Raw genomic sequence first — 15686 nt, 5'->3', positions numbered from 1 at the left:
TATCAGACTATAGTCCTTAGCATTCATTTAAACATAATTACTAGGAACAAACCAGCTCCGTTTAAGAACATAAATTAAAAAGTGTTGTTTTTTTCTTAGACCTAATGGAAAAGGTAGGAACTTTGCCCTTTCTCTTTAAGCATAAGAAATAATTTAATGACACAGAGGACTGAGTCGGAACTCAGGAGACACAGATAAGGCTTAGAAAAATCACTTTCCCTCTAAGACCCCTTCCAGCTACCTGATTCTAGGGTTAAAACGTCCCCTTCCATGTTCAAGGAGTGCTAGACCAAACCTGTAACACCTATTGCCACTGGCCCTGGGAATAAATGACTACCTGAAAAGCTGGACTGGGGGATTGCTTCAGGCCCAACCCCAGGCATAGGAGGAAATCGGGAAACAATCAGTATTCTACTTGTTTCCTGATTCAGGAGGAATCTCCAGAGGGGCTTCATAAAACGCAGCTTCAAGGGTCTCTGGGGATGGTGCCTCCTAATCTACCTACATTTTAAACACGCACGGTCTCCCCCACATCTTCATACCTCCGCAGGTTTTTGTGGGCTTCACTCTCTACCCCGACCCCCCCCCCCACAAAAACAAAAAAAAAAACAGAATGAAACCACTGTAGTAGTGGTAAAGGCTCCGGAATCAGAGTCAGGAGCCAAAGAGGAGCTGCCTGATCTTGAATGAGCTATTTAACACCTCCAGGTCTCCGTCTCTTCATTAAATAGACGAAAAGGAGTCTCTAACGTCCCTTTCGTTCTCAAATGCTACGGAACTTAAAACCTAACCCGTCAACTCGGTAAATCGTGAAGCAGCTGGGGAGATCTTGCAAGGTTGTCATATTCTACAGCCCAAGCATCCCAACAAGTCTGGTGGCCCCCAATAGGGTGCAATTACTCTCTCTGGTCCCCTCATCCACACAGCAGGAAAAAGTGAGGCTAGGCTGGACCTGGGTGAGGGGCGAGGGGCGAAGGGGGAGAAGCTTGCAAGAGAGTTTTGGCAAGACGCAGGACGGATGCTTTGAAAGCAGGTATCACTCCTGGTCCTCGGCCTCGTCGTTCTGGTCCTGGTAGCGAATGTACACGACCAGCATGACAAAGCCCGTGAGGATGCAGAGGGACCCCACGACCAGGTAGGCGATGCCCAGGAAGGGGTTCTTGCCACCCATCCAGGAGATGCTGCTTAAGATGATGCGCTTGTGGCCGCCGAAGGCGCGCACCGGGTAGTTGTAGGTGATGTTGACGCGGTAGTTGCCGCGCGGCAGGCCGGCGGAGTAGTTGCCCTGGCGGATGCGCGCGTACAGCTTGCGGAACCAGGGCAGCGCCGCCGTGCGCATCCACACCACGAAGTCCTGGTTGATGAAGCCGGTGTTGTTGGGGTCCGGGCTGAGCCGGTAGACCGGCACGGGCCAGTTGGGCGGGCGCGCGGTGCCCTTGAAAGCCAGCGCCAGGCTGCCGTTCACCAAGGGCGGGTTGTGGAACTTGACGTGGTAGTCGGTCCACCAGGCGATGCCGGTGCGGTCGAGCGGCACCTCGACGTAGGGCCCGCCAGGCAGGCGCTGGTGCCACAGCGAGAAGGTGTCGTTGAAGAGGCTGTTGGCGATGGCGCCGCAGGGCGCGATGGGCACGCCGCTGGCGTTGCGCTGGTAGGGGGCGCACTCGTTGACCGGGTGGCGCAGGGCGCTCTGCAGCCCGCTCAGCTGCGCGTCGTCGCGGGACACGCCGTAGCGCCGGTTGTTCTGGTAGAAGTTGGTGAGCTCGTAGTAGAGGTACACGGGGCCCTGGAAGAGCTCGGCCAGCGAGAAGTTCCAGACGCACCGGCAGCTGGGCGGCGGCGCGCGGTCCTGGTCGGCCACGCCGCACAGCGAGCAGTCGCCGGTGCCCGGGTTGCCCGTGTAGTCGTACCCGAGCTCCTTGATGCCGTTGGACGAGTAGTAGAGGCCCAGGCCCAGGCCGATGAAGGCCAGGCCCGCGCAGAAGAAGAGCGGCAGCGTGATGCTGGCCGACAGCAGCGGCTGCCAGGCGGGGAGGCGCTGCTGCGTGAACGCGGTGTTGTCGGGCTGGTGGGCGCCCCGCACCGTGGCGCTCCAGGTCATGGCGGCCCCGCCGGCAGGGACGCACGGGCGGACGGAGGGTGGCCCAGGTGGGGCCAGCCGGTCGCCTCCGCCTCCGCCTCCGCGCTGGGCGATCCCGGAGGCTACTCCCGGGTCAGTTTTCCGCGCGCGCAGGTGAGTTTTGGCCCCGGCCCGCCTCTGGCCCTCGCACAGGGGAGTCTAAGTTCCAGGTTCTGGGTGCATCGACCGGACCCCACAGTTTCGCTTCGGCCCAGGTGGCCCGGGCCGGCTCCGCCCCTGCTGGTAATCGGGAGCGGCTCCCGCTTCCGGAGGCGACGGGGCGGGCGTTCCCTTCCTCACCTGGCGGGCCGCGGCTCGCGTTTCCTCTGGGTCCGGCGGGTCCGGACGCCGGCTCCTCCCCCTCGAGGTGAGTGGCGGCCCCAGGCTGCCTCTGAGTGGCTCACACCTGGCTCAGGTACCACCTTCCCTCTGCCTTCCCGGGGACTAGAGTGCCTGGGCCAGTCTTTCCCAAAATAACAGGAGCTGCAGCCCACAGCACAAGAGGGATTGTCCCGCGGGACCTGGAGACTTGACGATTTCAGGTTATTAATCCTATTTTATCCGGGCGGGGAGCGGGGGGGCGGGGGGGCGGGGGTGGAGGGGGGAGGACGGGGCCGGGAGAGAAGTCCGTAACTCTAGATCCTCCGTTTCAGTCAACTTTCAGCCACAAATTGTAATGCCCAGGGGATTACACTCTGGGAAATCTGTTTTGAATTCAATGACTGCATTCATATTCTAGCTTTTTTTTTTTTTTTTAAGGGAAAATGATTTTCTGGCAGGTGCCCCAACCTGACTGTATAACTAAGAAAAGTGGAAAGTTCTCTAAAAATAAAATGGCTTTACAAAGAAAATCAGGCCTGCCTGGCTGGCGTGACTCAGTGGTTGAGCATTGACCTATGAACCAGGAGGTCACTGTTCCATTCAGTCAGGGCACATGCCTGGGTTGCAGACTTGATCCCCAGTGTGTGTGTGTGTGTGTGTGTGTGCAGGAGGCAGCTTATCCATGATTCTCTCTCATCATTGAATTTTCTATCTCTCCCTCTCCCTTCATCTCTGGAATCAATAAAAAATATATATATATATTTAAAAGATTTTTAAAAATCAGGCCTGGCCAGGTGGATGGTTGGAGCATCATCCCATACACCAAAAAGTTTGTTGTTGGATTCCAGGTCAGGGCACATACCTAAGCTGAGGGTTCAATCCCCCATGGAGTATGGGAGGCAACCGATTGATGTTTCAATCTCACATTGATGTTTTTTTTCTCTCTCCCTCCCTTCCTCTCTGTCTAATCCATTTCTTTTCAGATTATTGGCCTGATTATTTGCAGAAGGCCTGATCCAAGTTCCCAAAAGGCCTGCTGCTGTCCACAGAAAGGACCTTGGAGTGTTTGTCCTAAGGAACTGAATCTGAGCTAAAGGATTTATAGGGCTGTTATTATAAAGTGAGGCCAAACTAGCTCTGAACATTGCTTGGGATTCTGGCTTTTATATCTAGGTTGGTACAATATACACAGTTATATATATTACATACTGTATTCTTATAATAAACTAGAAAAAAATGTTATTAAGAAAGTCATAAGGAAGATGAAAAAATATATTTACAGTACTGTATTTATTGATAGCGTTAAGTGTAGGTCATCTGTTTACAAGATCCATCATCTGTCAGTACCTACATTAATACTGTTTTACATGCTACAAAACACTGTAGATGTTATACATATTATTAACACTAGGCATCAAAAATGAAAAGACAATGTGAAAAATTCATATTTATTTACAGATATAGTGATTCATGCATTGATAATGAGGGAGCAGCATTATGATTGCTCTGGGTATCCCAGTGTAATTGAAATGATTGCTGCACAGTAGAAGGAAATCTCCAACAAATTTCCAGTATATTGAAAAAGATCTATAGATAAGGGCAGTTTAAAACCCATCTCGTTGAAGAGTCAACTGTATTTCCTTGGGATAAATTTCTAAAAATAGGAAGGGGGCTGAAAGTTAAACTCTTTAAGGATAACATACTACTAGAGTCTTTGACACCACCACAACAATGTATACTTTGCTACATTCACTAAAACTTTACCAACAAAAGCAGTTGTTAACCACAGAGGATATTTAGTCTATGCCAGTGGTCGGCAAACCACGGTTCGCGAGCCACATGCGGATCTTTGGCCCCTTGAGTGTGGCTCTTCCACAAAATACCATGTGTGGGTGCACACGTACAGTGCGATTGAAACTTCATGGCCCATGCACAGAAGTCGGTTTTCAGCCTGGGTGAGTCTATTTTGAAGAAGTGGTTCTAATGCCAAGCCACACTCAAGGGGCCAAAGAGCCACATGTGGCTTGCGAGCCGCGGTTTGCCAACCACTGGTCTATGCTAATAAACTATCAGATACTAGGAGAAGCAGAATAGGATAGGCCCTATCTATTTTATGTAGATAGGGGAAAGGGTGCTATCTGATATCAAGGAAGTCCAAGTTCTACTTTAGAATTTGTCAGGAAATAACTGTGTGGCCCTGGTCAGATTGCTTTATTTCTCTTGTCTCCTGATTATTTATCTGTATTAGTATGTTTTCTAATGATAGCGAATATCTCTTGCATTGCAAATATTTTCGTTCTTTGTCATCTCAAGGTCTCCTTTACACTGACTTATTGAATAGTTAGTATTCATTGAGTACCAACCATGATGCACTCTGAAGCACTTTATATACATTACTAGAGGACTGTTGCATGATATTCGTGCAAGAATAGGTCTGCCTTCCCCTGGCTTCGCTCCCGGCCTGCCTGGGGGTCGCCCAGTTCCCGCTCCCGGGCCGCCTGGGAGCCGGCAAGTCCTCACTCCCAGCCAGAGCACCGCTCCTGTAGCTCCCTCTGCCCCCCTCCCCCTCATAGCAGGCATCCCACCCCGCCAGGCCGCTCCGCACCTGCATATGCAAATTAACCCACTATCTTTATTGGGTTAATTTGCATACTCACTTGTGATTGGCTGTGAGCGTAGCAGAGGTACGGTCAATTTACATGTTTGTCTATTATTAGGTAAGATATCTCATCGAATTCATACCACAAACCTTAATGTTAGGTACTATTATCATACTCATTGAACTGATGCAGGCTAAGGAAATGGAGCTGGCCCGGTTCTCATAGAGGTAAATAGGAGATCAGAGAGTCTGAGATCAGCCTAATCCCAGCATCCTGTATTTTCAATCACTACACTGCAATGCCTGGGCATACCTCTTAAAAGAACCCAAAAGACTTGAACCAGTTTTTAGTGTTGCAGTTCTTCTTTTACACCCTAAGTTAAGAGAATTCTGTCCCATTTATGCTGTCCCATTTATGTCCAGAATGTTCTGAGTTGCCTTATTTTTGTTTCACCAAAGCTTGTTTTGAAGCCAACGTTTGTTCAGCATGCCTATTTCTCTTGCTGAAGTAAAAACAACTTCACTTGTCTGGCTATGCTCAATTTTTGCATTTATTTAATTTAATTCATGACTATTTATCTTACTGTAATAGAGCCAGAATTTTAATTGGCATTCCCTTATATGAGTTTATACTGCCCAGGATTGTTGCCTATTACTCTGCCCATGGGGCAGCTTTTATTTAAAAGGAATCACGTTAAAGTGCTTCATAAAATTACAGCATGTGTTGAGAAAAGTTTTAAAAAATTCACTGTGCCTGGACTTCATTTTTCATTAAGAACTGTATTCAGCAGACTTCCTGTTTCAAAAATTATGGGGTGGTACCCCCTAGTGGAAGATACAAAGAAACTTCAGTGAACTTACTGGAGGTGCTCCTTGCTGCTGCGTGTTGGTTCTTTTGCCACTAATTTATGAAAATCAGTGGAGGCCCACTGTGAGCTGAGTTAGGAGAGCTGAGCTGCAGGGGGCGGTATACAATGGAACATGAGGTGACAGTAGAAGTGGCATTGATCTTGGGTATAGGATGGCCAGGTTAAGAGACACTGGATAAACCAGCAAGGGTGGGGTTGGACTTGAACTGTGTGGATGGAGTTTGGTTGTAGGTTGTTGTGATGGGTGAGTTGACAGGAGAGAGACCCAAATTATGAGGAGGACGAGTGACAGAGTTGAGACAGAGGGGAAGGAAGAGCTCTGTAACTGGAAATAAGAAAGGAAGTGACGACGGAATTGGACTGTCCAGTGTGAAGGGTGAAAGGGCGTATGTACCCAGGGTGAGGACCGGTGGAGGGAGGGGACACCAATGCATAGCAGTGTCTATGGAACCAGCCCATCTGCTGAGGTTCCTCCCCTGCCACCTCCTTGTCCCTGCAGGAGTGAAACTCGCTGGTTTGGGGATGGCCTCGCTGAAGGCTGTAAGGTAGATGCTGGCTTTCCCTTCCACTCAGTGACAGAATCTATTGGAAACTTTAGGAATTCTTCACTTACATACCAGGAGTAAATAAAAATTTTCAAAAAGGCATTAGATTTTGAAACTGAATGAAATAGATGTCTGCTTCCATGTGAGGGTAAAGCCATGTGTCCTAACGTCCATAAACTGAGGAGGGAGGGCTGACATCTTTGGAAACTGAGGCGCTTAACAAAGATGTGCTTAGGTGCTCTTCCCTGTATCATGGCGTCAGTAAACATACTTTCAATCCCATTTTCTAGGTCACTGTTTCAAATGTTTCCGTATTTGGCTCTGCACCCTGGGAACCTGTAGTTGTCATGAGCGCTGATCAATATTGACTTGTTAATACTCAATCTGGAGGGTTTTAAGGGGCCCTGAACATTTTCTCTGAATAGTAAATCTGAATTTGGGTTGGCTGTGTTTAAAGTTTTCGTTTTGTGTAGGGAAAGTACTGTGAGGATGGCTGTGTTGTGTCAACTTCAAAGCCTAAAGGGACCAAGACCTTCCTAGATAATACCTTATCCAGTGGTTCCCAAACTGGCCAAGTAGCAGAATCATTGGGGGTTGGAACGATGTTTAAAAATACATTCCCTGGAGCCCTGGCCAGTGTGGCTCAGTTGGTTGAGTGTTGTCCCAAAAGGTCGCTTGGTTCAATTCCTGGTCTGAGCACATGACCAGGTTGTGGGTTCATACAACCTGTCCCCAGTTGGGGTGCATACAGAAGGCAACTGATTGATGTTTCTCTCTCACATAGATGCTTCTCTCTCCCTAAATCAATAAAAATATATTTAATTAAAAACAAACAAACATTCCCTAGAGCCCAACTCTTGCCACTAAATTACCATCTCCTGGGCCCTGCTCCCAGGAAGCTTGCTCAGAGCAATCTGATAATCACCTAGTTTGGGGAGCCTGATAACCCATGTGGAGATGCTCTTTGGTCTTAGGGATCTCTGCAATGCAAGGAACAGAAACTGACTCCAGTTAGTCCGTCTCAGTAAAAAGGGGGGGGGGGGGGGGTGGTTCAGAGGTGCAGAATGTCGCAGAAGGAGGGAACTGAAGGAAGTATATCTGGCTCGCAGAGGAGCAGAAAGTCGGCAGGCAGCTCCCCTCTGTCTGCATTGTTTCTTGTTGCTGCTCTTCTCTGCACTTTGGCAGGCCGCCTTCAGCAAGGTTCTCGGCTTGCTCCTCCGCATCCCAGCCCTGTGTGTTTTGGGGTTGCCACTGCTCTGACTGGGGCACCAGTGCTGGATCACCTTACAGCTCCTCCTGTGCTTTAGTTCACGAGAGACTCCAGCGTGGGCCAGGGGTCCAGCCCTGGTCCAGTCTATTATGGGAGGAGTCGGGGGAGCTTCCCATGACACCTACCTGGCTGCCTGTACCCACCAATTCAGAAAAAGTTGAAAGGACTCTCCCAAAGGAGGGGGTGGGGTTTGCCAAACACTCAAAGGGGGTCCACCACACCTTTGTAACTTTCCAGGAGGGAGTCACCGGGGCTCTGCTTGAACACAAATTGTGGCAAGAAACACGCATTTGTGAGGTCCATTCCTTGTCCAGTTCTAAGATTTGAAAGGTTTTTGGTAATGACCATCGTGTATTCTAGGTTCATCCTCTGGAGTCAGACAGAATCAACTTACCACCTGCCCTTTAAGAACTGCAGAGATGGCTATCGCGTTCACCTCAAGGTTTTATTACCTGACATGCTCCCTCGTGGATCCAGACCCTTGGAATTCCAGCCTCCCTACTTGTTACAAGGCTTGAGTTGGGAGATGTTATTAATAAGAATTTGCTCACTTATATACAATCATGTTTTCATTGATTTTTTAGAATTTTTATGAGTTTGAGCCAAACTGACAGCACTGTTGGGTAGCATGATCTCAAACATTGCAAACAATGACAGTTTTATAGTTTCTTTTATACTTTTGGAATTAAGGAGGGAATGTAAGGAAGATTACTTGAGGGTGGGAGGCAGCAAGGCAGGGATGGGGTTACAGGATAATAAGCAAAATTAGCAAGGTCATGTTCTCTCTTGAGGGTTCTGGGGGTCTCTTGCTGGCTCTTTGTCACAGATCTCTCAGCTGAGCAGTCCTGGTGTCACCAGAAAGGGACCAGGCCAGGAGCGGGTCTGCCTCGGACAGTGTGTAGTGTGTGGGTTCTTCATGCAGGAAATATTTGACAACATGAGTCCAGGTGATTGAGAGTACGTTTATTAGTCCTAGCCGGTTCGGCTCAGTAGATAGAGCATCGGCCTATGGACCAAAGGGTCCCGGATTTGATTCCAGTCAAGGGCACGTACCTGGGTTGCTCCTGCCTGGCCTGGGCCCTGATCAAGGCATGTGCAGGAGGCAACCAATCGATGTGTTTCTCTCACATGTGTAGAGGGCCGCCTGGGAAGGCACATGGAGGTTCTTTAAATTGTCAGCTGAGCCCGAGGCGATTGGCAGAGCCGAGTCGTGGTTACACCCGCCCCAAGAAGGCGGGGGGGGGGGGGGGGGGGGGGTGGTCAGTTCTGACTTACCTTTGTCCAGGTGTCGGCAGGGGCGGGTCTAGATATGTAAATCTAGGAATGCTAGGGTCTATTTAAGAATGCAGATAAGCTCCTTTGAGCCTATAAAAATAAACCGCTGCGTGAGTCGGGGCTCGTCCTGCCTCTCCATCAGAGAGGATGGCGTCCCACCCAGCTCCCAGCTTTTATTTCTGTTTCTGCATTTTGGTCTCTTTCTGTCTTTAATTTCTTAATCCCCAACTCCTCCACTCAGCAACCGAACCAGTTCCTTTTCTGTGCTGGATGCGGAAAAGAGAGAAAACCTCTACACACATGGATGTCTCTCTCTGTTGTTCCACTCTCCCTAAAAATCAAGGGAAAAATATCCCCCGGTGAGGATTAATGAGAGAGAGAGAGACAGAGAGAGAGGGAGGTCTGGGGTTCAATTGTCTATCAGGGCACATTCTTAGGTTTCAGATTTGGTCTCCAGTTGGGACACATACCAGAGGCAGCTGGTTGATATCTCTCTCTCTCTCTCTCTCTCTCTCTCTCTCTCTCTCTCTCTCTCTCTCTCCCCCCCGCTCCCCTCCTCTATCAGGAACAAACAAAAAAGAAGAAGGAAGAGGAAGAAAAAGAAGAAGAAACAGGAGCGAGCCTAGTCTTGAGGGGACCCTTAGAGGTTAGGAAAGAAAAGTAAAGATGCATGCCGGAGAGGAAGGCGTGGGCATGTTCCAGAGAGAGCCCGCCTACAGGCAGGTTTTTAAAAGGATCGAGGTGGCTTTAAAATATGCAATAGAACAACATACCAAAAACATTTCAAAGTGAAAGAATGAAGGCAAAGGGAATACGTTTTGTAAAATAAGGTGAAGCTGAGTGGGAAGTTGATTCTTAAAGCACCTGCCACGAAATCCTGTGGCTTGCTCAGGGGGGTCTGCAGGCTTCCTTCTTAAGCTTTCTAGTGGCTACAGCCCAAGCGGGAAGGATGAATCCATGGGCAAAAACAAACCTCAGAAGAATCTAAATGATTTCCGGTGCAAAGAATGGGGCACATTTTCTCCTTGGGGTTCTCCCAGAGAAGATAGGAAACCGGGCAAACAATATCGTTAACAATATCCTTGCAGTAGATGTTGCGTTTATTTCCTGGGGCTGTTTCTTACAACGTCAGCCAGAGTGGGACTGTAGGCAGACTCTTCACGATTCAGTGAAGCCATTCTAGGGAGGCCCGTGACCCAGCCTGGCTGTGCCACTCTGGCTCTCTACCCCATGGTCTAGGGATAGATGTTAGAAGATCTAGCAGTGGTTCTCAAGCTGTGCTCTGCGTGGGGGTTTGGGTGACATGAATGGCGGGACTCCAAGCTCCCCATCCCTTCTCAGCATCCCATTCTCTGACCTTGGATTTCTAAGGATATCATGTTTTGCCCAAGGATTCTGTGGTTAAAATAAGAAGTGTGAAAACTGCTGACCTAAAAGAATGGGTGTGATGCTGTACCTCAAGTACTCTTTCACAAATACTGCTCATTTTCAGAAGTTTTCAACAGTTAAAAGAAGAAGAGTGAGTTCCAGGTTTAAACATCCAGCTAAGTCCCTAGAGCGCAGCGCTTCTATGTTGCCGGTTAAACTCAGAGCCATATGTTTTAATAATAAGCAAGCTAGGGAGGGATTGACAACTTCTTATTAAATCTGAGGTACCTGATAAGGACATATGGTGGACAGAAGGCGGCTGCACACACTCGGAGGGGGGGCGAAGAAAGGACCATCAGTGCTCAGATTCGCCTTAAGAAAGAATTTGGTGTTTGATCTAACAAGATGATACACAAAGTACAACCTCAATGATTTTTAGCTTGAAAAAAAATTTAACCTCTTACAACCAAACACCCATTTAATCCATAAACACATCACAGTAAGTCATTCATAGGACACCTAGCTTTTTTGTTCTAGCAGGGTATACATAAGTTTAAACATCTAAAATCTGTAACCCTAGGAAATTGATGGCTTTGAATTTAGAACAACCAATAAGTAGGTCAGATGTCTATTAATGCCCTTCTGGTTCTTGATATTAAAATTATGGCATTAAAAACACCACAAAATAAAAAGTAAGTAAGTAAAACGATGGCATTGATGTACCAGAGAAAGCCATCTTTCTATGCCTTGTAATTGGAGTAAACCCTGTATCTGACCCACTGATGGGCTGTTATTCCTGACCTGGAAACAGTGGGATTAAGTGCAGGTTTTTTGTTGTTGTTTTTAAAAATATATATTTTATTTATTTTTTTTATAGAGAGGAAGGGAGAGGGATAGAGAGTTAGAAACATCTGCCTCCTGCACACCTCCCACTGGGGATGTGCCCACACGAAGGTACGTACCCTTGACTGGAATTGAACCTGGGACTCTTGAGTCCGCAGGCCGATGCTCTATCCACTGAGCCAAACCAGATAGGGCAAGTGCAGGTTTTTGATAAGCCTTGTAGCTGAGGGTGGGAATGGACCTGGGGAATCAACTGAACCTGTGCATCTCAGCCTAGAACTGATTTCAGTCCTCAGAGTCAAAGATTATGGAAAGTTGGATAAAAGTGGCTAAAACTCTTGGGGTTTTCTTATCAGATTGCTCCACAAAGTTGACAAAGAGTTTAATAATGATCAGTGGCGAAATAGCTGTGCCCGAGAGTCCCAGAACTTACAGTTTATCAAGCAGGAAAGTGATAGACACCTTAGGTAGACCACCTAGTAAGTCAGGAGGAGAGTAAATGACTGTCCATAGGGAAAAAGTGATAGACTGAACTCTGTCCAATCAATACGGAGACATTTCTCATCGAAATACCACCAACAAGGGCGTTCCCTATCTAGTCACAAACCCACATGATAGCTCCACCTTTTTTCAAAGAGCTCTGCAGGAATAGCATTTATGTATAAGGACCCCTATGTATTCACTTGCAGATGGTTGGAGAGTGAAAGTGGGAAGTTGCAAAATTGATCAAATGTAAGCTCATCTTTATTAACCTCCCAAGTTGGCACCAGGAATCTTTTGGGGCAAAACCCTAAAATTCCTGATTGGCCACAGCTGCATGGACTGGTAGAACTTCACTCCACGGAAGGCCTGCCAGCTGGGGCCGAAAGCTGAAGCATCTGGCCACCCCTAGGCCCTTTTTACCTCGTCTCAGGCAGGGACAGCACCTTGGGGCCCCAAAGCCTGGTGGGGAGCAAGGATGACAGCAACAAAGACCAGGCTTGCAAAGGATGGTCCCAGGCCTTCCATCCAGAAGTGAGGGCAAGACACCCCATTATGCCATTATTCTGAAGGCTCACACAGCCCATCTCTGGCTGTCCTTACATCCGATGGACAGGACATCTCATTCCCAACAGTAAATGGCAGAGTTCTCCCAGCCCAGCCTGTACACTTATAAAGGAGACCAAATCACTTGGTTTTCAAAATACCTAAAGATAAGTGGTTGTTTTTTGCGTGTGTGTGGTTTTTTTTGTTTGTTTTGTTTGTTTTTTGCATATAGATTAGCTAAGGTTAGAGCTCTCTATTACAGTGATCTATGGGCAAAAACTCCAAGAGTTTTATTTAGCTCGATTTCAAATATGTACTAAATGATAGAAGAGAGTCTTGTAGGTTCCAGTCTCTGACCAGTCTACAAACTCAGAGCAGTCAGCCTCCAGCTGCAAGCTGTGGAGAGTCTGCCTTCCAGGCAGCCCCCAGGATCTGAATGTCAGGACCTCTCCCAGGAAAATCACATCGGGAACCCCCTGCAGAACTTGCCTGTTAATAGAGTGAATGACCAGGCTCTTCTGAGGTCATGACACATTTATATTGAGTTTTACATTTTACATGGTGCTAGGTGCCCGTTTACAATTCTCATTGCTTATGTTGCACCACTAATCTCGCTGTGCTTTGCTGATGCCTGACTGAGATAGACAATTTGCCTGCCCTACCTTTGCCCCTTCTCAGAGTCAGTATGCTCCCCACTTGCAGAAATATGGGGTTTTGATAAAGAGACACTAGACACACACTGTTTGAAGTTATATATTTATCAAGTTTTATATTAATTTAGGCTCATAATTTTCATTCATTAAGACTTACATTCTGATTCTTTAAATCTAGTATATTAGCCATCTCTCCCAGCTTTGTGTCATCCAACTATTTGATCACCATACCCCTTCATCCAAGTCACTAATAAAACTGTTGACTAGATTTGACTAAACATTTACTTGTTGGCTAGGAGGTAGATTTAGCTGATGGAATATAAGATGAGCATTCGATGTGCTGTTACAGATCTGTTTATTATCAAGGGAAGATGTCCATAGTGCATTGAAAACTGAAAGAAAGCATTAAGCATTATGCACTTCTGGTCCTCATGTAGTTAAAATATATATGGGTACATATAAACCCAGAAAAGCACTGGAAAGAGGTGCCCCCAAAACGTCAGGGTTTAGCTCTGAGTGACCAGGCTACTAGTAATTTTTCATTTTCTTTTTAATGCTTGTATATATCTTCTGAAAAACAATTTAATGGGCATGGATTGCTTTTATAAACAAGGGAAACAACAAAGACTTTTACATTTTAAAAAATTCAAAAGAAATAAGGAGAAAGGTTAAAGAGAATATCTGTGGAATATCTCAACCTTTCTCCAGGTTTGATAAAATGGTTTTCAGATGGCCATGCTGAACAGAATTATTTGGAAGAGGTTTTAAAAAACATCTCCCCTGGGAGAATCACCAGATGATGCTCCTGTTGCCAGTCTCTGGACCAGCCAGAGGACTGAGCCAATTAATTAGCTGTGAATACACCCAACATAAGCAATGAGAAATTATGTGTCTGCCTCTTTATAGCTGTAGGAGCTTAGGCAATGAACCTAAGCTTCAAAAAAGATTATTTTTCTAAGCTTCAGAATGGGATATTGACACATATCTTGATGGATGTTGGTGAGGTTTAAACTGAGTAATGTACACAAGCTACCAAGTCCGGTGCCCCAACAAATGATATGTTGGCCTCCATAGTGTCTAGCCCAGGGGTCTCACCCTCATCCACAAGTCATTCATTCCTCGTCACGCATCTTTCTTCTCCCTTTCTAACACATTTTAGGTTCTTATCTGAGACCGGGAAGAAAGCAAAGAAAGTAATGGCTTAGTGTTGATGTTGCTGCCAATTTGTGAAAATATTGTTTTAATGATCTCCATGTAAAGTAACAAGCCCTCAATAAATAACTTCTGTTTTAATCGTTTTGTTTAAACTCTTTGCTTCCTTTTTGAGGCTTTTGCATTACTGAAATCTCCTCTGCTTTCTGGAAAACCTGGAAATTAATTTTAAAAAGCATTGGCATTGTGCATAAAGCAACATGTTCTCTTCATTCCCCAAAGAACTTAAAGGCAGGTGGGAAAGACCAGACAGTAAAATATCAGTTTTGCACATCATAATATGGAGTGGAGTTTTTGGTCAGTTTAATATTCTACTTGGTGAGGGAAGAATGAAATAGGATACTTTAAAAATCCCTTTTAAATTAGAGCAGAATATTTTAAAAGCAATTCTTATAGGAAGTCATCAATTTCTACAGCAGATGGTTCAAACCACCTCAGAAGGGCTGAGATCAAAGAGATATAGTCTTGGAAAGGCCACTGTCCTGGAAGGCAAGGTGACTCATTTGACTTGGGAGCTCTACACCCAAGTGTAAGTCTTTGAGGCATCGTCCTTGAAGTTGCAAGCTTAGCTGCTCCTGGTGGAGATTGACTAAGATGGTACACAACTGTGTTCCTCCATTCCTTGTCCCACTTATGCCCTCAGAGTGAGTGGCATGTGTGAACAATGGAAAATTACTTTGATCCCAGGGATGGCTGTGGAAGGGTTATGCCATGGACTATATAACTTTCCAAAAGGGAACCCATGAATGGCAGCTTCACTTTCCTTCTCTTGAGTCCAAGATTCATACAGTAGACCTGTAATGTCCTGGTCTTGAGAGAGTGTTTAGAAGAATTACTTTCTGTGCAAAAGACTGGTCATGCATTAGCTTTGCTTAAGTCAGGGTAAAGTCTGTCTATCGATCCCCCTAATTTTCCTTTTTCTAAGAAGAATAGAATTATCCTAGGTGAACATATTGTTTCGTCCAAGATGTTTCTAATGATTTTTAAAATTTTTACAAAATGTACATAATTTATGATTATAGTTTTGTTATAAATTTAAAATGTGATCTACAATTATCTATGCAGTATGATCATTTATTTGTAATCATATAACAATGATTAGGGAAAAGATAAAATTGTTCTATGCATGGCCAGTTGAGTAAACAATTTTGAAACTTGAAATTTATTGGATTTTACTTTTATCATTATCATTAGTAGTAGTAGTAGTAGTAGTAGTAGTAGTAGTCATCTTTCAGTTCTGGTCCTTTTTTCTTCCTCTCAGTTTATGGCTTGTGGCCATTAGATGGCACTGTGCATTTCAAATATGAAAAGCATGTAAAATACTAATGCCAGGCTGTGCAAAGTACTGTGGTAACACTCATTAGTTAAAATTGTCACCCTTTGGCCTGGCCATTGTGGCAGTGGTTGAGTGTTGACCCAGGAACCAAGAGGTCACCGGTTCCATTCCAGATCAGGGCACATGCCCAGGTTGCAAGCTCAATCCCTGGTAGTGGCTGTGCAGGAGGCAGCTAATTGATCGATGATTCTCTCTTATCATTGATGTTTCTCTCTCTCTCCCCTCTCCCTTTCTCTCTCTGAAATCAATAAAA

At 46.2% G+C, this 15686-nt stretch overlaps 1 protein-coding gene and 1 long non-coding RNA gene across 2 annotated transcripts; one reads left to right on the top strand and one right to left on the bottom strand.

The window, feature by feature from the left end:
- Positions 1–607: 607 nt before the first annotated feature.
- Positions 608–2387, bottom strand: TMEM30B (transmembrane protein 30B). The gene has a single exon (XM_008138976.3). The coding sequence runs from the start codon at positions 2096–2098 to the stop codon at positions 1037–1039; it is 1062 nt and encodes a 353-aa protein (XP_008137198.2). The 5' UTR covers positions 2099–2387; the 3' UTR covers positions 608–1036.
- A 204-nt stretch (positions 2388–2591) lies between these two features.
- On the top strand, positions 2592–8261 carry LOC129148975 (uncharacterized). The gene is made up of 3 exons (XR_008555964.1): positions 2592–2658; positions 3421–3610; positions 8081–8261. It is a non-coding gene; the product is annotated as an uncharacterized LOC129148975 (long non-coding RNA).
- Positions 8262–15686: the final 7425 nt, after the last annotated feature.

The sequence above is a fragment of the Eptesicus fuscus genome, chromosome 5 (assembly GCF_027574615.1).
Source record: "Eptesicus fuscus isolate TK198812 chromosome 5, DD_ASM_mEF_20220401, whole genome shotgun sequence".
Lineage (NCBI taxonomy): Eukaryota > Metazoa > Chordata > Mammalia > Chiroptera > Vespertilionidae > Eptesicus > Eptesicus fuscus.
This window is presented reverse-complemented; position numbering and strand designations above follow the sequence as displayed.